This window comes from Leptodactylus fuscus, chromosome 5, assembly GCF_031893055.1.
Source record: "Leptodactylus fuscus isolate aLepFus1 chromosome 5, aLepFus1.hap2, whole genome shotgun sequence".
Lineage (NCBI taxonomy): Eukaryota > Metazoa > Chordata > Amphibia > Anura > Leptodactylidae > Leptodactylus > Leptodactylus fuscus.
The window spans coordinates 16,859,071-16,884,111 of record NC_134269.1 but is presented as its reverse complement, the minus strand read 5'-3'; the positions used below and the strand labels follow the sequence as shown (position 1 = coordinate 16,884,111).

The following is a 25,041-nucleotide window of genomic DNA, read 5'->3' as shown; positions in this document are numbered from 1 at the left end:
GGAAGGAAGACCTGAGATTTCCTGATCTTATGGAGGATACCCATAGGTCTGATTTGCTGAATTTTCAGATCCCATGTAGATCCACCAACAATGACATAATAGGAGGATCATTGTCCACTGCCCTTCATCTCACCATTTACGTTTTTCTTTCTGACCAGTTGTGTAGAAGCACGGCGCCTCCGAGCAGGTTGGACTTTCCATTGAGGTACTGATACAAATAGGATAGAATAATTAATGTGAATTATAGACAATACATCGGCGATTATCGGCAGGCATTCATCATGGATTATTTATGCAAAGATAACACAGAAAGGCTAAAAATATGTTTGTTTTTTAAAGTTTACATCAACTAACTCTTTTGTAGTGTTGACCCAGAGGAAGGAAGAACAGACCCTACAGGATGTGGTGGAAGCCATTTTCTCCATCCTAGTGATGCTGTGATTTGCTTGGGTGGTAATGTATGCCTTGTATACAGAGAAGTGGCCAATGGTGCAATTATATCTAAGTATAGCATTTATCAGTATCTGATATGGGATGTCCAAGTAAATTCTAGATAATAGAGCAAAAATTCTAGAGAGACATGTGCTGCCCAATGTCAGGGAGCTTGGTCTCAGTCGCAGGTCTTGCAAGAGGATAATGACCCTAAATACAGCTAAAAACACCCAAGTATAGCTAAGAGGAAAACATTGGACTATTCTGTGACCTTCTATGAGCCCTGACCTAAATCTTATGGAGAATTTATGGAAGGAGCTGAAACATGTCATCTAGAAAAGGCCCCGAGACAACTGGAGCAGTTTGCTCATGAGGGGCCCAAAATATCTGCTGAGAGGTGCAGAATAGAGATGAGCGAACAGTGTTCTATCGAACACATGTTCGATCGGATATCAGGGTGTTCGCCATGTTCGAATCGAATCGAACACCGCGTGGTAAAGTGCGCCAAAATTCGATTCCCCTCCCACCTTCCCTGGCGCCTTTTTTGCACCAATAACAGCGCAGGGGAGGTGGGACAGGAACTACGACACCGGGGGCATTGAAAAAAATTGGAAAAAGTCATTGGCTGCCGAAATCAGGTGACCTCCATTTTAGACAAATAGTGGATTTCAAATCCGGGTCATATGAGAATGTGAACTTTGTGACTATGAGACAGGGATAGCTGTACAGGCAGGGATAGCTAGGGATAACCTTTATTTAGGGGGGAATGTTATTAAAAATAACTTTTTGGGGCTCTATCGGGTGTGTAATTGTGATTTTTGTGAGATAAACTTTTTCCCATAGGGATGCATTGGCCAGCGCTGATTGGCCAGAGTACGGAACTCGACCAATCAGCGCTGGCTCTGCTGGAGGAGGCAGAGTCTAAGATCGCTCCACACCAGTCTCCATTCAGGTCCGACCTTAGACTCCGCCTCCTCCAGCAGAGCCAGCGCTGATTGGCCGAATTCCGTACTCTGGCCAATCAGCACTGGCTAATGCATTGTATTGGCGTGATGAAGCAGTGCTGAATGTGTGTGCTTAGCACACACATTCAGCTCTACTTCATCGGGCTAATAGAATGCATTGGCCAATCAGCGCTGGCCAATGCATTCTATTAGCGTGAACTGAGTTTGCACAGGGGTTCTAGTGCACCCTCGGCTCTGCTACATCAGATTGCTACATCTGATGTAGCAGTGCCGAGTGTGCATCAGATGTGTAGTTGAGCAAAACTGACTCAGCACTGCTAAGTCTCTGCATTCGCATAGGAATGCATTGGCCAGCCTTCGGCCAATCAGCGCTGGCTCTGCCGGAGGAGGCGGAGTCTAAGGTCGGACCTGAATGGAGACTGGTGTGGAGCGATCTTAGACTCCGCCTCCTCCAGCAGAGCCAGCACTGATTGGTCGAGTTCCGTACTCTGGCCAATCAGCACTGGCCAATGCATTTCTATGGGGAAAAGTTAGCTTGCGAAAATCGTAAACTGACAGGGATTTCCATGAAATAAAGTGACTTTTATGCCCCCAGACATGCTTCCCCTGCTGTCCCAGTGTCATTCCAGGGTGTTGGTATCATTTCCTGTGGTGTCATAGTGGACTTGGTGACCCTCCAGACACGAATTTGGGTTTCCCCTTAACGAGTATATGTTCCCCATAGACTATAATGGGTTTCGAAACCCATTCGAACACACGAACAGTGAGCGGCTGTTCGAATCGAATTTCGAACCTCGAACATTTTAGTGTTCGCTCATCTCTAGTGCAGAAGTCTGTAATATGGATAATGTCGAGTCTAACAATAGATGGCCAGACAATAGATCACAATGTACCTGTGGACCTTAGAATGGAGATCACTAGATCTTAGTTTTAGGCCACCAGGTTGATCTATTTCTGGTTTCAACACAGAAATGGAAACATCGCCTCCTTATAGGTCCATGTTTTAGTGTTTACTTCACAAGTTGTTGTTGGGAGAACATAAGAGACTTGTAAGTTTCATCAAATACTATTTGAAAGGACATTGGGGATGGACATCATGTATAAAGAAGACATGGCTGGGGGACTAGAGCAGTAAGTAAATGTTTTTATACCTTGATAAGTCACAATGATTTCAAAATCTGTCCTTGGTATGATATCCTTCACATCCAGTGGATACACGGCCTCCTCCTGAACACCATCTAATGGAGAACAAAACAACATCTATATCATGTCCTGAAAACATTATGCAAAGAGGACCTGCCAACTCTCCTCACATAAGTTCTTGTTATCCTCACGCTATATCAATTTTTGTTCATCTTTTCTTTACATCGTGCCATTCTTTCCAAAAATTTTACAATAAATTGACAATTTGTTGTTACAGTAAAGGGATTCAATCATTAAAATAGATTTTTTTTTCTCCCTAACATGTAATAATAGCCTTAAGAAAGACTATTCTTCTCCTGCCTTAGTCTTCGGTAGATATCCTGGTTTTCTTTGGTATGCTATTGAGTTTTCTCACAGCACTGGGGGCGGTACCCAGCGCTCAAACAGCACTGGGAGTGTCCTAAGTGTTGCGAGAAAACTCTCCAGCGCCGACCTCTGTCTTCTTCTGGCACAGCTCCCTGCAATGTCTTCTTCTATCGGCTTCTTTTGGATTTAAAATTCACGCATGCGCAAGCAAATGTCTGTGGCCATTGTCTTGTGGTCACTTACACAGTATGCTTGAACTAATGGCAGAGCTGACTGAACATGAATGCCATTTAAAGTCAGAAGAAGCCACCGGAAGAAGACAATGCAGGAAGGTGTGCTAGAAGAAGACAGAAGCCGGCGCTGGAGAGTTTTCTCGCAGCACTGTGGACAATTGAGCACTGAGGACCGCCCCCAGTGCTGTCAGAGAACTCATTATCATACCAAAGAAAACCAGGATATCTACGAAACAGCGGTGCGGAGAAGACTTCTAAATGTAGGAAAAGAATAACCTTACTTAAGACTATTCCTACGTGTTAGGGAGAAAAAAAATTCCATTTTAATGATTGAATACCTTTAAAGAAGCGTGTCCCTCAGTGGCACAACTACCGCCGTAGCAGCAGAGGCGGCTGCCACAGCGCCCGGGACATTAGGGGTCCAGTGACAGCCGCTACCGCTGCGTTATTTTTTTTCTTAATAGGCCGTTACCAGCTGGAGTAACTCTAGCTGGTAACGGGCACTATTTACTTACCGATCCTGGCAGGACCGGGATTTGTAAGTGACACTGTGGGCCTCATAAACACTATCATTATACTCGGGGGTCTTTTCAGACAAAATTGCGAATCCCTTTAGTTAGAAATATTCTACCATCTTGTGAATACAAATCCAATGCAGATCTATGAATCTCTATGTCTAACAGACAACAAACAAACCCCATGTGTAGTCGGATCCTATAGTCAGCTCTGTTTGCGGTTGCCGCCGCTTCTTGCCACAATGGACTGAGAACAATGGACTTACCTTTACCTTTGGCCTGTGGATCCAGTGTCACTTCTTTTACCATTTTGTTAATACGAATTCCTTCTGGCTGTAAGACAATATAAGGAGGTAAATACATTGTGTCTTAGTGAGTGAGCAATACAGTGACATCTATGTAACTACCAAGATACAACAATGTGATGGTAGAGTTTGGAATGAAGCCTCAAAGATGCCGAGTCTATTATTCTTGTCCCATCTTTATGGAGGGTTCTGGCATTTGGTTTGGAATAATCAATACAACAAGGTGATAATAGAGAGGGGGCTAAGGGGGTATAGGGACAGATTTTAGTTACATCACTACATGTAATACAGAATTAACACATATAGGATAGAAAGTGATTGTAAAGACAGATAGCACCGCACCATTATATAGTATGTTGTGAGAATAGATCTGAAAAAGAAGACTATTCTATGTGGATATAGGTCTAATAAGTTTATCTAAGACTGCTCATCAAGTAACAGTAGTTATACCATATTAGGGTATGAATCACACAAAGTTTTTTACAGTCGGATTTTGGCAAAAAAGGCTCCCATTCACTTCAATGGGAGCCGCTCGCTTTTTTTTTTTCCGCTAGCTAACGGGAAAAATAACCGACATGCCCTATCTTGCCGCGAATGCAAATTTAGAAATTAAAACAAAGTCAGGCTCATGACTTATTAAAAAGTTTTGGATCCCTCGGGTGTCATCCTTTACCTTGATCTTGTCACTTCCATAGTTGTATATTACGGCTCGGATTTCCACCTGCTTATCTCTCACCACAGAATATGGCATCCTCAAGTCAATGAAGAAATTCTTCATTACCGGGATATTATAAGGCTTGGAGACATGAATGCCTGAATATAGAACAGAAATCGTGTTGGTATCATGACGCTACATTGAGTCTGTTTCATACACACTGGATTAGTCCATGGTTTCTGGTCACGACCTCTATACAAGTCATTCGGCACAAATAAATCAATCCAGTAGATGTGTTAGATGTGAAAAAGTTCATTGTGGTAGCAATGATATGAGCCTATAACACACTAGCAGATCCTGTCATTCCCTGCAGTAGATATTCTTACCATATGGCGCCTTTTTTTTGTTAACCCTAAAAGAACCATTTTTCAAAACTGACACGTGTCCCTTTATGTGGAAATAACTTTGAGACGCTATAACTTACACAAGTGATTTTGAGATTGTTTTTTTGTGACACCTTGTACTTCATGTTAGTGGGAACACTGATCCATATTTTTGTATTTATTAATAAAAACTAAATACAAAATTTGATGGAAATTTGGAAAAAAAAAAGCAATTTTCAAAACATGAAATTCTCTTCTTTTCAGACCAATAGTCATACCACCCAAATACATTACTAAATATTATCTACCATATCTCTGCTTTATATCGGCATCCTCTTTTAAGGATATGGCTTATTGGCAGTCTGTATTATGCTGAATTTCCATATCCCATCAACAATGACATAATAGGACAACCATTGGCCACTGCCCTTCATCTCACCATTTGTAGTTCTCTTTCCGACCAGTTGTGTAGAAGCGCGGCTTCCGAGAAGCTGGAGGTCCTGATATAAATAAGATAGAATAATTAATGTGAATTATAGACAATACACCAGCGATTATTGGCAAGCATTGGTCATGGATTAGATGTGCAAGGGTAACACAGAAAGACTAAAAATATGTTTGTTTTTTTAAAGTTTATGTCAACTAACTATTTTGTAGTCTTGACCCAGAGGAAGGAAGAACAGACCCTACAGGATGTGGTGGAAGCCACTTTCTCCATCCTAGTGATGCTGTGATTTGCTTGGGTGGTAATGTATGCCTTGTATACAGAGAAATAGGCCAATGGTGCAATTATATCTAAGTATAGCATTTATCAGTATCTGTTATGGAATGTCCAAGGAAATTCTAGTTAGTAGAGAAAAAATTCTAGAGAGAAATGTGAGCCCGGACCTAAATCCTACTGAGCATTTTTGGAAGGAGCTGAAACATGGCGTCTGGAAAAGGCCCCTTCACACCTGAGACAACTGCAGCAGTTTGCACGTGAGGAGGCCAAAATCCCTGCTGAGAGGGGCAGAAGTCTCATTAACAGTTACAGGAATCGTCTGATCACAGCGATCGCCTCAAAAGGTTGTGCAGCAAAATATTAAAGGGGCTCTATCATTGGGAAAAGTCATTTTTAACTAATCATATCCTTCCATAGCCTTTAGAAAGTCTATTCCACACTTACCTTTAGTATGTAGATTGCCTCAGTGGTTTCTGAATAAGTCCGTTTTTATTCATATGCTAATTAGACTGGTGCACGATGCATCATGCACTTCTTTGCTATTGTTTCCTATGGGAGGCTGCTGCTGCTGCTGCTGATGACTCAGCTTCCTGTTTGCACACACATAGGAGATAATAGCAGGGACCAGTGCTGCTGGGAACTTCCTGAGCTGGCTGGAAGCTCATTAGCATATGAATAAAAATGGACTTAGTTGTGGAATAGACCTTCTAAAGCCTATGCAAGGATGTGATTAGTTAAAAATGACTTTTCCCAATGATAGAGCCCCTTTAAGTTACGGCAACCGTCATTTCTGTCCAGGCTGTTTCAGGAGGTTTATTATTAAAAAAAATTCTGTTGAAGCGAAAAGCAAAGTCTGACAGTCATTTGTTCATTTTCATAGAATTTCTATTCCTTATTACTTTGGTCAGATTCCAGTTATTTCTGTGACCATTGTGGGGTTTCTTTCATTAAACGAGGGGGGACCAACAATTTTGTCCACATGTGTATACAGTCCAACTCAGTATTTCATAGTCCATAACTTTTTTATTTTTGCAATATGAGGGTGCATTCACACTACGGATACGGTGACTGATTCTGAACGTTAAAACGCGTTCAGAATCAGCGCGTATAAAGCAGATCCCATTCATTTTTTTTTGTATCACAGTACTCACCATATAGCCTATGTAACATTATATTTTAACAGTTTGGACTTGTATACATGCAGCAATTTTTTTTTATTTTTTTTAAAATAGGAATTTTTTTTTTAACATTTCTTATTTCTCTATTTTTTTTTTGTTATAAAATTGTATTTTATTTTACTTTTATTCTTCTTACATGTTCCACAGGTGACTTGAACCTGGGATGAGTTGAGACCCTTCTGTATTTAATTATATCGTACATCTTGCTAGATACCGATGAGGTCCTGTTTCTGTATGGCATGCATGAGGGTCTGGAGGCCATTTGTAGGCCTCCTGGCTACTATGACAACCCCTCAGCGCTGTTCTTGTAGTTAACAATATGGTCAAAACAACATTATAGTATGTTGCAGATGTGGAAGGAGTTAGAGTTCTATGTTGTTAATTTAATAGGAAATATCGTAAAACATGGAAGGCCAGAAAGTCTACTCCATGGTCACTTGGTCTGCAATATGGATAATGTTGAGTCTACAAGGTATTAAAAGGGGGTGGCCAAACAATAGATCACAATGTACCTGTGGACCTTAGAATGGAGATCATTAGATCTTCATTTTAGGCCACCAGGTTGATCTATTTCTGGTTTCAACACAGAAATGGAAACATCGCCTCCTTATAGGTCCATGTTTTAGTGTTTACTTCACAAGTTGTTGTTGGGAGAACATAGGAGACTTGTAAGTTTCATCAAATACTATTTAGCAGGACATTGGGGATGGACATCATGTATAAAGAAGACATGGCTTGGCATGAGGGATGAGGGCAGTAAGTAAATGTTTTTATACCTTTATAAGTCACAATGATTTCAAAATTTGTCCTTGGTAGAATATCCTTCAAGTCCAGTGAATACACGGCCTCCTCCTGAACACCATCTAATGGAGGTCAAAACAACATCTATATCATGTCCTGAAAACATTGTGCAAAGCGGACCTGCCAACTCTCCTGACATAAGTTCTTGTTTTCTTCACAATATATCAAATTTTGTTCATCTTTTCTTTACATTGTGCCATTCTTTCCAAAAATGTTACAATAAAATGACAATTTGTTGTTAAAGGGATTCAATCATTAAAATAGAATTTTTTTCTCCCTAACAAGTAAACACGTGTCAGAGTGAGCGCAGTAAAACAGTCCCATTGACTTCAATGGGTTCGGTCTTACGCGTGCTACACATTGAACTCAATGGGAGGCTTTTTTTACCTATTGCTTTCAATGTGTTTCGCGCGTATGACATTGAAAGCAATAGGTGAAAAAGCCTCCCATTGAGTAAGACGCGTAAGATCGAACCCATTGAAGTCAATGGGACTCTATTTTACTGCACTCACTCTGACATGTGTTTACGTGTCAGAATGAGTGGAGCGTTACTCCATGTGAATGTAGCCTTAATGTTTACCACTGCCACTGGAGGAGCCATGTACAAAAAAAAAAAGAAAAAAAAAAAGAAAACTTTACTCACCTCTCCCCAGTCCTTTGTTTTCAGCCGTGGCAGATCTGGTCTTCAGTTTACAGGTCTCCACATTGATGTCAGCAGTGGTGACCTCTTCACAAACAGCAGCTCACCGCAGTCACATGCCATTTGTGAAGAGGTCACTGCTGAGGCAGTCACCTAGTACAAAATTGGCATCACTGCTGACATCAGTGGGTGGACCTGTAAACTGAAGACCAGACCTGGCCGGAAACACAGGATTGGGGAGAGGTGAGTAAAGTTTTTAATATTATTGTCCCCCTCAGCACTTCCATTAAACACCGAATCAATATGGCAAACAACCCCTTTAAAGCATATGTATGCGGCAGCAACCAATTTCCATCTCTCAAAAGTGACTAAAAGGCTACATGTTGCGGAAAGGCTAAAATAGAAAAATTAAACAAAAGTGCAAATACCTTTTTTAGAAATATTCTACCATATTGTCAATGCAAATCCAAAGTAGATCTATGAATCTCTATGGTAGCAGACAACAAACAAACCCCATGTGTATTCGAATACTATAGTCAGCTCTTACTCTACTCTGTTTGCGGTTGCCGCCACTTCTTGCCACAATGGACTGAGAACAATGGACTTACCTTTACCTTTGGCCTGTGGATCCAGTGTCATTTGTTTTACAATTTTGTTAATACGAATTCCTTCTGGCTGTAAGACAATATAAGGAGGTAAATACATTGTGTCTTAGTGAATGAGCAATACAGTGATATATATGTAACTACCGAGATACAATAATGTGATGGTAGAGTTTGGAATGAAGCCTCAAAGATACCGAGTCTATTATTCTTGTCCCATCTTTATGGAGGGTTCTGGCATTTGGTTTGGAATAATCAATACAACAAGGTGATAATAGAGAGGGGGCTAAGGGGGGTATAGGGACAGATTTTAGTTACATCACTACATGTAATACAGAATTAACACATATAGGACAGTAAGTGATCGTAAAGACAGATAGCACCGCACCACTATATAGTATGTTGTGAGAATAGATCTGAAAAAGAAGGCTATTCTACTGTATGTGGATATAGGTCTAATAAGTTTATATAAGACTGCTCATCAAGTATCAGTAGTTTTACCATATTAGAGTATGTTCACACTGAGTTTTTTGCAGGTAGATTTTGATGCGGAATCCACCTCAAAATCTGCCTGCAAAAAAGTCTCCCATTCACTTCAATGGAAGCCGCTCGCTTTATTTTCCCGCTAGCTAGTTAGCGGGAAAAATAAATGACATGCCCTATCTTTTGCTGTGGATGAAAGTTTAGAAAGTAAAACAAAGTCAGGGTGGGTTCACACCTGCGCCTGGTCTCCACCTTCAGGTTTCCGCCTTCTACTGAGAGAAACTGGACAGGAGACGGAAACTCGGCGGTCAGTTTTCAAACCCAGTCATGTAGGTTTCGCTGCGGAGAGGCAGAAGACACTCAGTCGGTAACTTTGCAAACCCAGTCAAGTGAATGGGTTTGAAAACGGACCACCGGATTTCCATCTCCTGTCTAGTTTCTCTCGGCAGAAGACGGAAACCCAAAAGCAGAGACCGGGCGCAGGTGTTGACCCACCCTCAGACTCATGACTTGTTCAAAAAGTTTTGGCTCCCTCGGATGTCATCCTTTACCTTGATCTTGTCACTTCCATAGTTGTACATTACGGCTCGAATTTCCACCTGCTTATCTCTCACCACAGAATATGGCAGCCTCAAGTCAATGAAGAAATCCTTCATTACCGGGATATTATACGTTTCGGAAACATAAATGCCTGAATATGGAACAGAAACCGTGTTGGTATCATGACACTACATTGAGTTTATTTCATACACATTGGTTTATTCCATGGTTTCTGATCACGACCTCTATACAAGGCATTCGGCACAAATAAATCAATCCAGTAGATGTGTTAGATGTGGTTCTATGTTTGGAAAAAGTTTAGTTTGGCAGCAATGATATGAGCCTATAACATCACCAGTAGATCCTGTCATTCCCCGCAGTAGACACCATATTGTGCCTTTTTATGAGGTGCCATAACTGGTTAACATATAATAGAAACCCCCCATAAATCACCCCATTCTCAAAACTGCACCCCTCCAATAATTAAAAATAGCATTTGGAAAATTTGTTAACTTTATGCATTTCATGGGAATGAAAACAATATGGAGGTGAAATTTAAATATTTCATTTTTTTTTCAAAAATACTCTCAATTAGCCCTAAAATGAATCCATTCACAAAGGGTTAAAGGAGAGAATTCATTTCACAGTTTGTTATACAATTTCTCCTGGGCACAGAAATACCCCACCTGTGGGTGTAAACTGATGTTTGGGCACATGGCAGTCCACGGAATCGAAGGAGCGACACTGAGGGTATGAAAAGCAGATTTTGCTGGAATAGTTTTTAGGCGCCATGTCTCATTTGCAAAGTCCCTAGAGTACCAAGGCAATGGAAACCCATTAAAAGTGACCCCATTTTGGAATACACAGTGCTGAAAGGAATTTATCCAGAGGTATAGGGAGCATTTTCACCCCACAGCTGTTTAGCAGACTTTATTAAAATTGGGAGGTGTAAATTAAAAATTACTAAAACATCACTTTATCCCCAAAGTTTTAATTTTTACATAGGGTTAAAGGAGAAAAAGCCCTCACAGGTAGTTAAACAATTGCTCATGAACACAGCGGTACCCCATATGTAGTCATAATCGGTTGTATGGGGGGAGGGGGGGCTTGAAATGGAAAGAGCACTATTTGGCTTTTGGATGTTGTTGGAATATTTTTCAGGTGCCAGGTCGCACAGTCCCTAGAGTACCAATACAATAGAGACCCCCAAAACCCTGTTTTGGAAACTGCTCACAGAATTTATCAGTGAATGGTGTCATCATACAGTGCAGGGCCATTATATTCTGGGTGTCAGTATACTGTGTGGTGCCACTTAGGTAACATTATATGGTGTAGTGGGAACTAGTGAGTCCTTATCACTACATATAGATTGGAGGGTACTGTTACTCAGTAGAAATGGGTAAGGTCCAAGGATATGGCTTATTGGCATTCTGTATTATGCTGACTTTTCAGATCCCATGTAGATCCATCAAAAATGACATAATAGGAGGATCATTGGCCACTGCCCTTCATCTCACCATTTGTAGTTCTCATTCCGACCAGTTGTGTAGAAGCACGGCGCCTCCGAGAAGCTGGAGGTTCTGATATAAATAGGATAGAATAATTAATGGGAATTATAGACAATACACCGGCGATTATCAGCAGGTATTCATCATGGATTAGATATGCAATGAAAAGACTAAACATATATTTTTTTTTAATAAATTTACATCAACTATTTTACAGTGTTGACCCAGAGGAAGGCAGAACAGACCCTACAGGATGTGGTGGAAGCCATTTTCTCCATCCTAGTGATGTGGTGATTTACCTGGGTGGTAATGTATACTTTGTATACAGAGAAGTGGCTAATAGTGCAATTTTATGTAAGTATAGCATTCATCAGTATCTGTTATCGAATGTCCAAGTAAATTCCAGTTAATAGAGCAAAAAAGGAAAACAATCATCATCCACCGCTCTTCATCTCACCTTGTATAGTTTCCTTCGCAGTCAGATGTACAGAGAAGCGGCGCCTCCGAGTACCATGGACTTCACATTCTAATGGGGAGACAAAAGAAGGAAGGATTAATATGTATCACAGACAATACAATGGCCTTTGTGTGACAGACAAGTCATCGACCATCATGTAACAATCACAAGGGATGGAATGAACCAATTTCTGATGTGTACGACCAGATTTATGGTCAGAACTTCTCTCCTGCTTTTTTCCCTCCTCATCTCTTCGTAGTCACATGAGTCTTCCACTTTCTTTTTTTTCAACCCATCATATTCTCACTTTGAACAGTTGTATCACATTTTTTCCTTAGGACCTCTGCTACGCTTCTTACCTCCAATATTTTCTCCTTCAGGACTTGTTCTATTTCTTTTCCCTTCTATGATCATAAAATAAGATAATCCCTTAATTGTCCCACCATGGAGATATTTCAGTATGTCACAGCAGCATAGATAATCCAATAATATATAACATACAAAAATCTCCTGGGTAGAGGCATTACAGTGACTGTAAGTACAGAGAAAAGATAAAGGAAAGAAGATAGTAGGAGGATATCACAAGTTAAGGATCTTCAGTTCTCTGTATGGAGTGATCTCCGCTTAGCTCGGTGTTGGTTGTACAGCCTGACCGCGGTTGGGAGGAAAGATCTCTGATAGCTCCTTCTCACACATGGGGTGAAGCATCGGTCACTGACAGTACTGCCCAGTGCTATCATTGTCTCACACATGGGGTGGGATTTGTTCTCCCGCATGGAGGTCACCACGGACAGTATCCTTCTGTCACCCACCACCTGTACTGGGTCCAGGGGGCTCCCCAGGACAGAGCTGGCCCTTCTAACCAGCCTGTCAAGTCTATTTCTGTCCCTGGCTGGTATGCTACTTCCCAAGCAGGCAACTCCGTAGATGGCTGATGCTACTACAGAATGGAAAAAGGCCTTAAGAAGTTCCCCCTGGACTCCAAAGGCCCTCAGCCCCCTGAGCAGGTAGAGTCTGATGTGGCCCTTTCTGTGCAGCGCCTCCAGGTGATCAGCCCAGTCCAGCTTATTATTGAGGAGCACACCCAGGTACTTATAGGTCTTGACTATCTCAATGCATGTCCCCTGGATGAAATATTCTGTAAAATATTTCTGCAATGCCTAAACCTCTTTTATTCCTTATCACATTTTCAAATTCTCATCTTCCAGACGTCTCCATTGATCCTTCCCTCTTCTGAGCTAATGATCTTTCTACACTCTTATAGTCATGGTGTCTCCTCTTCTCTCCTCCTCTATTAACAACTATCCACCTGGACTTGTCTTACGTCTCACCCCTCCTCTATTCTTGTTTCTTTTAGGACTCCTTCTACGGCTTTCCCATTATAGCTCGCTCCTTATGTCACTTGACTCTCTTCTTCACATCAAATCTTTCAGTGAAAAAAAACATCAAAACAGAACTTTTTTTGTAGAATAAAATACGTTTTCTTAGTGACATGCGAAGAGATCCGTCACCTGATCTCTGATGGGTTGTTGTTTGGAAACTTGTTTGCAAGGCCAAGCCGGCGTCATAAAACACCCCCATACTATCGGCACCACTTTCCGGGGAGCAGCCAAGGTCTGATTTCTCCACCGAATCCCTCACCTAGATAGGAACAGTAGCAAAAAAACGGAAATAGATAGGTTTGACCTTGATAGAGATCATTTGCTACACTTTGGTGTCTCATGTGGTGTACTATAAACTTCTCACCTTCTTTTGGGAGATCTTAAATTCGCTGTTGACTCTTTTGTCTATGGCCATGAGCGCCACCTTGGCCTTGTGATCTGCTTGTGGTTGCAGTTTCATGGTAGAACCAGGGCTTTGGACTTTGTTGCCTTGTTCTGTTTTACCCGTCACTGACCGCTGTGCCAAGATATAACATCAGTATATTAGCAGACATTCTACATATATGGCAGGTGGTAACATTAGGTTTCATTCAGTATAAAGATGATCTGTCTAGTCTCTTTTACTACCTTACACTTCTTATCTCTAGTTCTTAATCTCTATAGATTATAAAAACAACAACTAACAGCATCTATATTCCAGATAAGACTCCTCACCGTTTCCATGCTCAAGTCTGTTACATCCACCAACATAGAATCTGAGACAATCTCATTTCCAGCAATGTAATATCCAACTATACGGAAGGATGGGAGGAATTCTTCTCTGATGGGGAGATTCATGGTGACCAATTTCTGACCCTGCTGCCGAGGTTGTCTACCCACTTTCTGTATCCTGCCCTTGCTCTTGATCTAAAAGGATGAAACAGTAGATAGAAAGTCAAACTTGGGTCAAACCGAAGAGATGTATCATCTTTCAGATGTAACAGTGATGTAGCCATAGGATTCATGATGATACAATAACTTCTACAGCCACTTCTCGATTCTGATAGAATATTATATATTGTAAGACCCCAAGACTTATCCTTACTAGATCCAAATACAACATTCTACAATATCTATTAAGAAATATTATTGACATTTTACCCTGAAAGAGTCAAGTCGTTGTGGAAAATATGGAAACTGTTTACCAGGTAGGTGATGTGTTGTATCTGGTTCTCGTCAGCCATGCTGGTATTGGGAATATTGAAATTTACAGCGAGATCATCTCCAGGTTTGACTTCTGTGGCAGAGATACCGATGTGCAGGTAATTTCCATCTGACTGATTAGCATTGGCCGTCATAGTTGCTTGCCGAGTAGGTGGGAGCGCAGGATGGGAAGTCCTCAACTGGAATCAGAAGACATTGTAAGAATACAGAGAATACGGATGTGACAAGACTTAACTGATCTCCAGTTTAGATATCAAATGCAATTATACAATAAGTCCATCCATTATATCATGGCGTGGTAACAAAAGCCTTTAAAGGCTGCAATTCACGACTATTTTAAATAAACTTTAGAAAATGTAACAAATGAACCTTATATGAGAAGAATTGTAAAGGTCCTTCTGCTGCATTATCAGGGTGCGACCTATTTCTTCAGTTAAAAGGGTTATATTAGTTATTAATATGTCCTATCCTTAAAATGGATCATTTTTAGATTGGGGGAGGTCCAAAGCTCAGCACCCGGCAGATCAGCTTTTTTTTTTTATAACGGGGCCACATCGCTTATGTGAGGGCTGATTCATCTTCATTGTTTAACCCCTTCCTATACTATTACACTGCGCTGAGCATACAGCTACAAAACTCTTATGATATGACATAACAACCAGGTGTCAGTCATGACAGGGACTGGCTTCTGAGCCGGAAAATACTCTGGCAGTTTAACCCCTCAGATGCCATGCTCAATAGCTATCACAGCATCTGTGTGGTTAGAGGGATTGAACAGCCATTATTAGACACTTAATATCCTCCTGGATGACTTTCCCGATTGCATGCAGAGAGCCTATTTGCAATATACTGCAATACCAAAGTGTTGCAGTACATTGCACTGGGGATCAAGAGATTCCAAGTTCCAATCCCCTCAAGAGACACAAAAAAATAGAAAATTACAAAAGCATAAAAGAACGTATGAAAAATTAAATATAAAACCTTTAGAATTAAAACAATTTATATTGTAAGGGTTAACACTCACCCCAGGCCAGAAAACACACACACTTACCTCTGCGACAGCTAGGGGCCATCACAGAAGTTTAGAACATTCTCCTGCACACAGCTTAGAGTTAGCAGGAGAGTTTGCATGCTCCTGGTACATGAAATCAGACAGTACACATAGGCTATCTCAGAGACCATACCTGCTGCAGATCTACAAGCTGGAATGGCATCTACCGCTCCTAACCCTGGTGTAGCTCTAACAGTTCAGGGTTTACAGGTCCTAACTAACAGCACCCAGGAGAAGCAGAGGAACCCCACACAGAGGCCTAGTCTGAAACCTGCCTGAGTACTGGAGCCTATCCCTGCAAACTACTGTCATTCATTCCTTGAACTTAGAGGAGATTTTAGTCAAAGTGTGAGCACCCGGCGGGCGTCGGCTCACACTATTTAAAGGGAAGTCCCCGCCCAATTGGGGCGGTGGTCATGACCTCACCGCTCATGCTCAGTAGGGGGGAAATGCCACTTAGCTTGTGAGCGGCTCCAAAAGTCTGAGCATGCTCAGTAAGGTGAATGCTGGGCGGTTAGACTGACCCGCAGGTGGCGCTGTGCGCTATGATAGCAACCTGCGGGACCCAATCCTAACAGCAGGTCATTGTTGTAGTGAGGTAGTTACTGGTTGGTCAATGCACACACATGGCTATATCTTGCATTTTAATAGATATCATTTGCAAAAAAGCATCACCTACCAAAAGGTCCAAGGGCATTCCAACTTTAAAATATTTGGAGGTTTTGGTAAAGAGAACTTTGTATGGTGACCTCACAATGTAAATATCTTCCAATTTATTTTCCACGGTTTCCCTGCCTGAAAGAAAGACAAAGATTGTGAGGAATACAAGTACAAATGTAGGACATTCAGGTGTTGGATCCTACCTGACTCTTCCTAGTACTCCTGGTGGCAGTGGGCATCAGGTTATAGGGGTTTTCAAAGATGAACACAGCAAAATCTTTTTCAGATGACCTATCAAAATTGCTTTAAAAATGGTCTTATGTTGGGTGGTCTTCTCAAAAATGATTGCCTGGATAAGGGGGTAGTTTTTTTTCAAAGAAATGGTCTATTGAATAGGTTTTGCAGTAATTGATGACCAACTTGCAGGGGTCCAACACCCAGGCCCCAGTCAATCAGCTGATAGAAGAAGGTGCAGCAGTCACATGAGTGCTGCAGTCTCTTGAGTACTTTACCAGGCACAGCACCGTACATTTGGACAGCGGCTGTTTTTGGTATTGCAGCTCAGCTATTGCCGCATCACACAGTTGACCCATGGGGGTTCGTTCCAGGGATTGGACCCCCACAGATATTCTATAGACAGCCTATCCTATGGAGAGATCATAATTTAAAAGTTCTAGAAAAACCTTTTAATAATTTAGGATGAGTGTTTATTTAGCTATTACATTTCGCCCTGTCTTAGTAATAGATGATGTCTATTAGACAGCTGCCCTCTACTAGTGCAATAGTCATCTATGATTATTCCGCCACAAAGTACTCACCAGAATCAGTAGTGATAGTAGCTGACATATATAAGCTATGCTGTAACATGTCATCCTCATTGCTAAAGCTCTTCACAAGATCTTCTCTCCTCAGCACAACATGTCCTAGTCCGTCCTCAATCTAATGGACAGAAAATAGTTATTGAGAAACCAAAAAATACTAAATGGTGGTAGAGATAAAAATAAGATGTAAGCCAAACAAGAAACAAAATTTGTGGAAGAGGCTTCTATAGCTTCAAAGTCAAAACTAGGGATAAGTAAAGAAGTAAAGAACTGGGTTTGTTATGTGTTTTCCAAAAATTTAGATTTGGCAGAACCCGAGATTTTTTTGCGTTTGCCACACACTAATCATTAAGATACTCTGGTGTCTCTTCAAGCCTCAGAATATGTTATTTGGAGGCCCAGGGTGGGTGACTACAGATGCCCAATCACAAGCTTCATCAGTGTCCTGAGGTTGTTGGTGTCACCTAGAAAACTAGTCATATGAGAGAGGTGTGGAAAGGTGGGTGCGCTAGTTTATTATTTTCATGCACCTCTCCTAGATCTCTGATTATTTTACTTTGGGGTCTGAAGAGACTCCAGCAGGGGTGTAGCCATAGAGGGGGCAGTGGATTCTGAAGGGGCCCCAAAGGTCTCTCTATAACATAAAATATGTCACTATTCTAAATGGCACAAAGTAGATAAGGAAATTTTGGTGCCCAAGAATCACAACCAGTTTGGGCCAAACTGAACTTTGAGGCAAACTTTTCTAATACTCCTGAGATGGAGCTACCCTTCACCTTTCACTATTCAGAGCTAAGGATGTCGCAATTATCAACTGCAATCTAATAAATTGCTGCACATGGCTAAGAAGAAAAGCCATTGGAAGCAATGGAAACAAGATGAAGTGATAAGATATATCATTAACATGTCAAAAATCATGTTATACGTGGCTACATCTGTATATCACCCTCACAAGATGCTTTGATAATAAGGCAGGCATGTTCTTGATGATATTCAGAATTGTTTCATTTTTTCTTACCGGAATCTGTCTCAGGGTATCTGGTAGACTGGTCCTTACATCATCTTTCTTCACCCCAAATATTCCAAATGCCATGCCATTTACAGGCTTCCCAAAGTGGTAACTGATAAAGAGAAAAACAAAGACACCACATTTATGAGCAGTACTAATGTGGGGTGCACAGACTAGAGATAGTAGCCAGTGCCAACCCTCGTCCTGAATAGAATGGTTGCCCACTGGTTGCCATCATTAGTTAGCACACAGTTATGTGTCCCCTACCCCAGATAGGTCCTCTTGCTTCCTTCTACTCCTTTTATAGCATTATTCTTCTGTTTTCTGCCACCACTTCTATCTGCACTCAAAGTAAGGTACTTGAGCCTGTTATCTTGAGTAAGGAAATTGAGTCTGTTATCAAGTTTTGGGCCCCTAACTAGCTGCATTTTCTTAGGGCCACAAACCTAGTGACTTCAGCTCTAGTGGTCTCATCCAGGATTCTTCAGATTAAAACTTAACATAAACTGAGAAATAGAGTAATAGACAGAACTGAAATCCGAGGCACCTGCAGCATAAGGACCCAAAACCTGGTGACAAGTTCCCTTTAGGATTATGGACGGTCAACATCGTCCATATTACAGTTCACCATTGGATGTAGCACACATGTGGGGTGGGAGGACATAGTTTTGGGAACAGCTCAGGGACTATGGTCTGCCGCTGATATTAGGTTTTTTCTTCTCACACTGATCTGGTTCTTACTTTGCTTTAATATCCACTGAAAATTCAGGATCATCGACATGAAAATATTTCTTCTCCGGGATCAGCTGAACCTCAAATGTAGGGAGGACTGTATGGGGAAAAGTAGAAAGTGTTAGACATTCTTCTATAACTGAATATAATCTGATGTCACCAGCATGTCCCATAGTAATATTCTCTTACCATATTCCTTCACCTCAAAGTGTGCGCTGTAATTTTGCTCTGGAGAGTCTTCATACTTTGCCGATATGGTCCATACACCAGGACTGCGGGGGCAGATAGATATGGCATTATATGATATGAGCACTATATGGGACCATGCAACTGAGCACTTTATGGACATACTTATTTAGGTACTATATGTCATGTACTAATATGTGTGCTGTACGACTATCACTATTTATATGGGAAGTTATGGCACTATCAATATAGTCAATTTATAATTAATGTCTATCAAATTACCCAGATATTTGCTGTAAGTGTGACGTGTAATGGTTACCTCACTGGGTCTGTCAGGTTGTGGGATGAAGAGATAATACCGGAGTCTTCTTCAGTCCGGACTTTCTCTCTCTTAACAATGACATTTTCAGGGTTCTGTAAAGAGAAAAATTGAAGATGAAACAACCAAAGTAATGGGGTAAAGTGATATCCTCTGGGAGTATCTAACTCAAACTACGTAACAATTTTAATTTGGAGCAATAATAGAGATTGCTGTACTTCAGTCCAGAGCCATACTTTTGGTGTTGTCCCCACCGATTGTGACCTCTGAGGTCAATCATCGGCTTCAGCGAAGGACACATGGCATCACTACCTGTGCAGGCCCAGGTCCCTTTCTGAGGCTGCTGATTGGCCTTAATGGTCACAGATTGGCCTCAGTGGAAGGGACTCAAGATGTCACAGCCGGCGAAGATGCTGGGAGGACACCGGAGCACCAGGGACAGATGTGTATAATTTTATGATGCTATGAATTGGGCACTATATGGTGGTATTATACAAATACTAGCATCCCACTTATTCCTCTGAGTGCTTATTTTTATAAATCCTTTACTTGATATCAGCTTTGCATGTCGGCAATGAGCCCTGTATATTACATTCACTTAATAAACTATTGGACTTAAATGAGTAGCGACTGATGTATAGTAGAGGCTTAACAAAAACTAAAGGGTTACTTAACCCTTTCAGAACCAAGGGTCATTGATGCCCGAATGATTAGTCCAAATTTAGCACTTTTGTTTTCGTTGCATTACATACCAATATCTTTTTTATGGCTTTGAATATCTCAACTATTTTTACCATGTTTTTTCCTGGACCCATAAGGCTTATAATAAATAGTGTTATTTGTTAAATAAGTTGAATATTTCTTTTATGCTAGAAGTAGAAGAATGTTATCAAATGTGAAAAAAAATAATTTTTAAAATATATATACTATTACATATAAACATTAGAGATGAGCGAACACTAAAATGTCCGAGGTTCGAAATCCGATTCGAACAGCCGCACACTGTTCGGCTGTTCGAACGGATTTCGAACCCCATTATAGTCTATGGGGGGAAATGCTCGTTTTAGGGGTAGGCAAAATTTGATACAATTATACTTACAAAGTCGACAAGTGACGGTCGGGATGGATTCACCTTGAAGTCTTCTCCCAGCGCAGCACCCCCGCGGTGTCTTCCGGCTGGAATTCACTCTGTCTAGGCTTCGGGGCCTAGGCAGAGCCGACCGTGCATGTGCGGTCAGCTCTGCCCGGCCCGACGCCTGAGCAGAGCTGACTGCGCATGCGAAGGCATGCCCGCGCATGCGCAGTCGGCTCTGCCTAGGCCGGATGCCTAGGCAGCGTGAATTCCAGCCAGAAGACGCCGCGGGGACGCTGCACGGAGAAGACTTCTAAAGGTAAGAGAAGAACATTCTGCCAATCAACACTGGTTCTGCATCGAACCTTAAACTTCAAACAGCTAGTAGTGTTCGATCGAGTACGAGTATTTCGAATACCGTAGTATTCTATCGAACACCTACTCGCTCATCTCTAATTAACATATTAAAATTAGATTTCCTAGTTCTTCTGATCACCGGGTTTACAGAGTTTATATAGTTGTTTGTTTTTTTTTAAACAAAAGTTAGGTTTTATATAGTTATATATCCAGCATGGCTTATTTTCTGGACCCCCTATTCCATTTGTAAATGAACCAGTAGTTGAGTATAGTAGAGGGCTGTAAACTGCCGGTGTTATCTCTAGCTAGGCTCCCTGCTGACAGAGGAGATCTTGGGGAAGAAAGTGAAGGGAGGGACTGGTAGAGGGAGCAACTTCTGTTAGCACAATATGAATCAGAAGACTCTTTTATTTCACAGTGATCACTATAAAAAGTTAAATTTTGGTGATCAAAGTGATAATGGAATTGTTTAAGTCCTTTATCATCACAACAGCAAGTCTCAGACAATAATCTAGGCATGGAGATAAGACTCTTATCACTCCTACGGGAGCAGCTGTAAATGGCGGTGTGGGGTATCAGATAGAATGACGTAAATTGCCAGATTAGAGATGTCTAGGGGTTAAATTGTTAAAAGCCTTAATCTTTAATTTACGTCTAGGGGTTAGCTAAACCATTCAGTTTTAACCAGATTTGACCCACATTTCCAAATGTTTTTGGAAATTTTGGTTTTCATCACCCACAGAACTCTAATATACTCTGGGGTGCCACATGAATCAAGGGCATGTGACAGAAGCCAGTGGTCAGAAGAGGATTCTGGGAGACCAGCGGGCACCACAAGGATGCCCAAGAGAGGTAAGATAAAATGAGTATAAATGCTCTTCTCCCCTGGACCTCCACTTATTATACTGTACTGTCTGACCCCAGAGTATAATAAGAGCACTTACATTTTGTGCCCAACAAACTTGGCCTGAAACAAACTGGAAGGTTGAACCTCGTGAATATTTGTTGAGACGAATCTCCTGAGGTTCACCAATTTTGATATACATCCTTGTATTGCTATTTTTGTTTTTTTTAACTCCTCCTTTGGGGTAAAAAAACAAGATCAGTCTACTATAATGCAGTATTCATTTTACTGAACGATAATTTGCTACACGTGATTCTGATTTGGATAAAACCATGGCTCCGGTGCCATAGCAGTGTTGTTCCGCCACTATTGCCTCCTTTACAAGCCAATCCAACAAAAAAGTTTATTCTCTGCCCCAATAGATAGGTGGGAGTGGAGAAAACAAAACCGCTGGATGGAATGGGAGCGCCACTGGATGGAATCCAAGGAAACCAAAGCTTAAATAAATTAATATTCATTTATTGGTTCCAAACAGACAGACAGAGAGTGGCTATGCGTTTTGACGCCGGAGCGGCGTCTTCTTCAGGCCCCTATAAAACAAGAACAATAGATAGGTGTATGATGTAAATAGTAGTGAAAGTGGTCATAAAGTGAATTTATGAGCCTTTCCGTCTCCTAAGGTCCACAGCTATGACCAACACGCTCACTCACATCCTCAAATGATACATTGTGTCAGTTAGAGAATCTGATTTCTGGTCACATGACAAAGGTGAGTATTGGAAGACTTGATAACTCTCAAACACTGCCAGCAGATTATCTTCACTACAATGTATATCATGAAACCCAGAGAATAATCTTTTTTGTTAGATGGCTTCTTCAACACCTGCTTGGTAGGGTTGAGCCGATCTTGAAATTTTAGGATCATTTTTAAAATCCAATTTTCGATCATTTTCCAGCTGATCCCGATCGCTCAACCCTAATGTTAGCATTTCCCACAATGATTGGCCAGTAGCCAAGCATTGTGGGAAATAACATCCAACCTCGATCCCGCCAGAAAAGATCAGGATCGTAAAATTTACTCGGAATCTGATCTTTTCCGATTCCGATCGCTCAACCCTACTGCTTGGTATTGTTAGTTTTTTAGCTTTGATTTCCCCAATAAAATTTGTGCATTGTCTCACCAGAAATTCAGTGATCATGATATTATTCACAGAGGACATCTTATTGTTCATAAAGAAGATCTTGTACTTAACTGTGTAAAGAAGACAGAGAAGGTAAATGGATAAAACCAACAAGAAATAAACAGTATTTGGGGCTTTTGCTATTCAGCATTGGATTTGCAGAGAGTGGATTGTTAGTGATCATGTAGACTCCACATAGATCCACAGAAAGGTGTGATCCATCACATACAGTACTCTCTCAGCCTCAGGTAAGTACAGGGGGTGTTACAGCAACTGCACTACCATAACTCAACCAGTCCATGGTATTACCGGTAGACCCCGGGGTGTACATTGGCTTGTCAGTTTGAATGAAGACATATCCACTCTGATAGCTCAGTGGAACAACTTTTTCCAAATTACACACGGGAGACTTCACCGTCACGTAGACATATTGCTTGGATTTTGGATCCTTTGCTAAATTTTTAGATGGAATCTGCCAAGAAAATGAGTAAATGCTCCATAAAAGGTTGAAACAAAGATCGATAAATACTGCAAATGTATCTTTGCACAGTATGTTGTGCCATTATGTTACCTTGACTGTAGCTGTGCTCAGAAATTGGTTGTCCTTATTTAGGGACACCTTCTGTTTTGCCAGACTCAGACCTCTGTTGGTAAAGTCTTGAATCTCAACTTCAGCCTCAGAAGCCTTGTTGTGTCCATCTATGACGATGGTTTCTTCACTATCCAAATGTAGCACGCTGGGTGTAATAAGAGCGCACCTAACACAGAAGATAGCACAGATATATCAGACAAACCATTCAGAATAAACAATAAGGGCCAAACGAAGGTCTATGGTGGGCTCTTGCTAAAAGTTGTGGGAAACGACCTGTCAGATGTTCTCTTCTTTTAATGAAGATACATGAAAACTGATACAACTCTGATATTCTAAAGTAGTCTGGAGAAGCCTATAGGGTTAAACATTTCACTTCATTGTTAAATGCTGCTATATAAGGGAGTATATACAGGTAGGATGAATCATATATTGTTGAAGGTTCTGATTGCAGGTGACGATAACAGTACTATCTCTCCTTACTATGTCTCCATACTGTGTCTCTTTACTGTGTCTCCTATGGCTGCCTATTCCTGCTCCTCATAGGGGGTCTATGTGCAATATACTACAATACAATGCATTGCAATAAATTGCACTGGACAATAGCAGATCCTAAGTTCAATTCCCCCTGTAAACCAGGAAAAAAGTTATCAAAATATTTTAATCTAAAAAATATAAAATGTAAACAAAGTAAAGTGAACAAATATATCAGGTATTCCCATGGGTATATGAATTTGCACTATCCAAAAAATACATTACTTATCATGTACGGTGAACTCTGTAAAAAAAAAAAAAAAAAAAGAACTGGTGCAGGAAGGAGGAATGTGAAGACTGCTGTGGGCTACAGAAATTTAATGTACTTGGTGACCTCGCTTCTCCCAAAAATAGCAATGAAAAGTGATCAAAAGTCATACATGCCAAAAATTAATACCAATAAAAACTACAACTTTCCCACAATAAAGATCCCTGACATATCTCCATCAGAATACATCATAGTACTGTACTTGGAGAATTTGTTGACATAAGCATTAAACATGTTGGGTAGTATATAGAGATGAGCGAGTAGTACTCGATAGAGTAGGTATTCGATCGAATATTACGGTATTAGAAATACTCGTACTCAATCGAGTAGCACTCGCTATTCGAATGTAAAAGTTCGATGCAGAACCAGCATTGATTGGCCGAATGCTATACAGTCGGCCAATCAATGCTGGTTCTTCTCCTACCTTTAGAAGTCTTCTCCGTGCAGCTTCCCCGCGGCGTCTTCTGGGTCTGAATTCACTCTGCCAGGCATCGGGCCTGGGCAGAGCCGACTGCGCATGCCTGCTTGTAGTGCTTGTAGTGCAGGCATGCGCAGTCGGCTCTGCCCAGGCCCGATGCCTGGCAGAGTGAATTCAGAGCCGGAAGACGCCGCGGGGACGCTGCACGGAGAAGACTGCTCGGAGGATCCAGCCCGACCCTCACTCGTGGACTTGGTAAGTATAATTTGATCGAATGTTGCCTACCCCTGAAACAAGCATTTTCCCCCCATAGACTATAATAGGGTTCGATATTCGATTCGAGTAGTCGAATATTGAGGGGCTACTCGAAACGAATATCGAACCTCGGACATTTTACTGTTCGCTCATCTCTAGTAGTATATCATATCCGGCTATGAATGGGTCATTGTAAGACTAAAGACAAATAAGAAGAATAACAATATATACCG

General features: G+C 41.2%; 1 protein-coding gene across 1 annotated transcript; it reads right to left on the bottom strand.

The window, feature by feature from the left end:
* Positions 1-2,407: 2,407 nt before the first annotated feature.
* LOC142204434 (A.superbus venom factor 1-like) lies at positions 2,408-24,369 on the bottom strand. Its single transcript, XM_075275746.1, has 25 exons — positions 24,338-24,369; positions 23,316-23,502; positions 23,054-23,216; positions 22,745-22,815; positions 19,291-19,385; positions 18,975-19,057; positions 18,795-18,882; positions 18,063-18,165; positions 17,042-17,162; positions 16,243-16,358; positions 14,494-14,691; positions 14,024-14,215; positions 13,674-13,826; positions 13,406-13,568; positions 11,928-11,996; positions 11,480-11,542; positions 9,974-10,113; positions 8,946-9,012; positions 7,673-7,759; positions 5,437-5,497; positions 5,001-5,026; positions 4,633-4,772; positions 3,921-3,987; positions 2,549-2,635; positions 2,408-2,463 (listed from the first exon to the last, which is right to left on the bottom strand). Exons 1-25 carry the CDS (start codon positions 24,367-24,369, stop codon positions 2,408-2,410), a joined length of 2,628 nt encoding a protein of 875 aa, XP_075131847.1.
* Between the last annotated feature and the right edge of the window lie 672 nt (positions 24,370-25,041).

What these genes read in the sequence shown, in the direction of transcription:
- LOC142204434 (XM_075275746.1), bottom strand. Translation starts at nt 24,369, where the DNA reads ATGTTTAATGCTTATGTCAACAAATTCTCCAA. An exon ending in AACCTGACAGACCCAGTGAG is followed by an intron (nt 19,058 to 19,290) that starts GTAACCATTACA and finishes CTGCCCCCGCAG; the next exon opens with TCCTGGTGTATGGACCATAT. An exon ending in ATGGAAGTGACAAGATCAAG is followed by an intron (nt 9,013 to 9,973) that starts GTAAAGGATGAC and finishes ATTGTCTTACAG; the next exon opens with CCAGAAGGAATTCGTATTAA.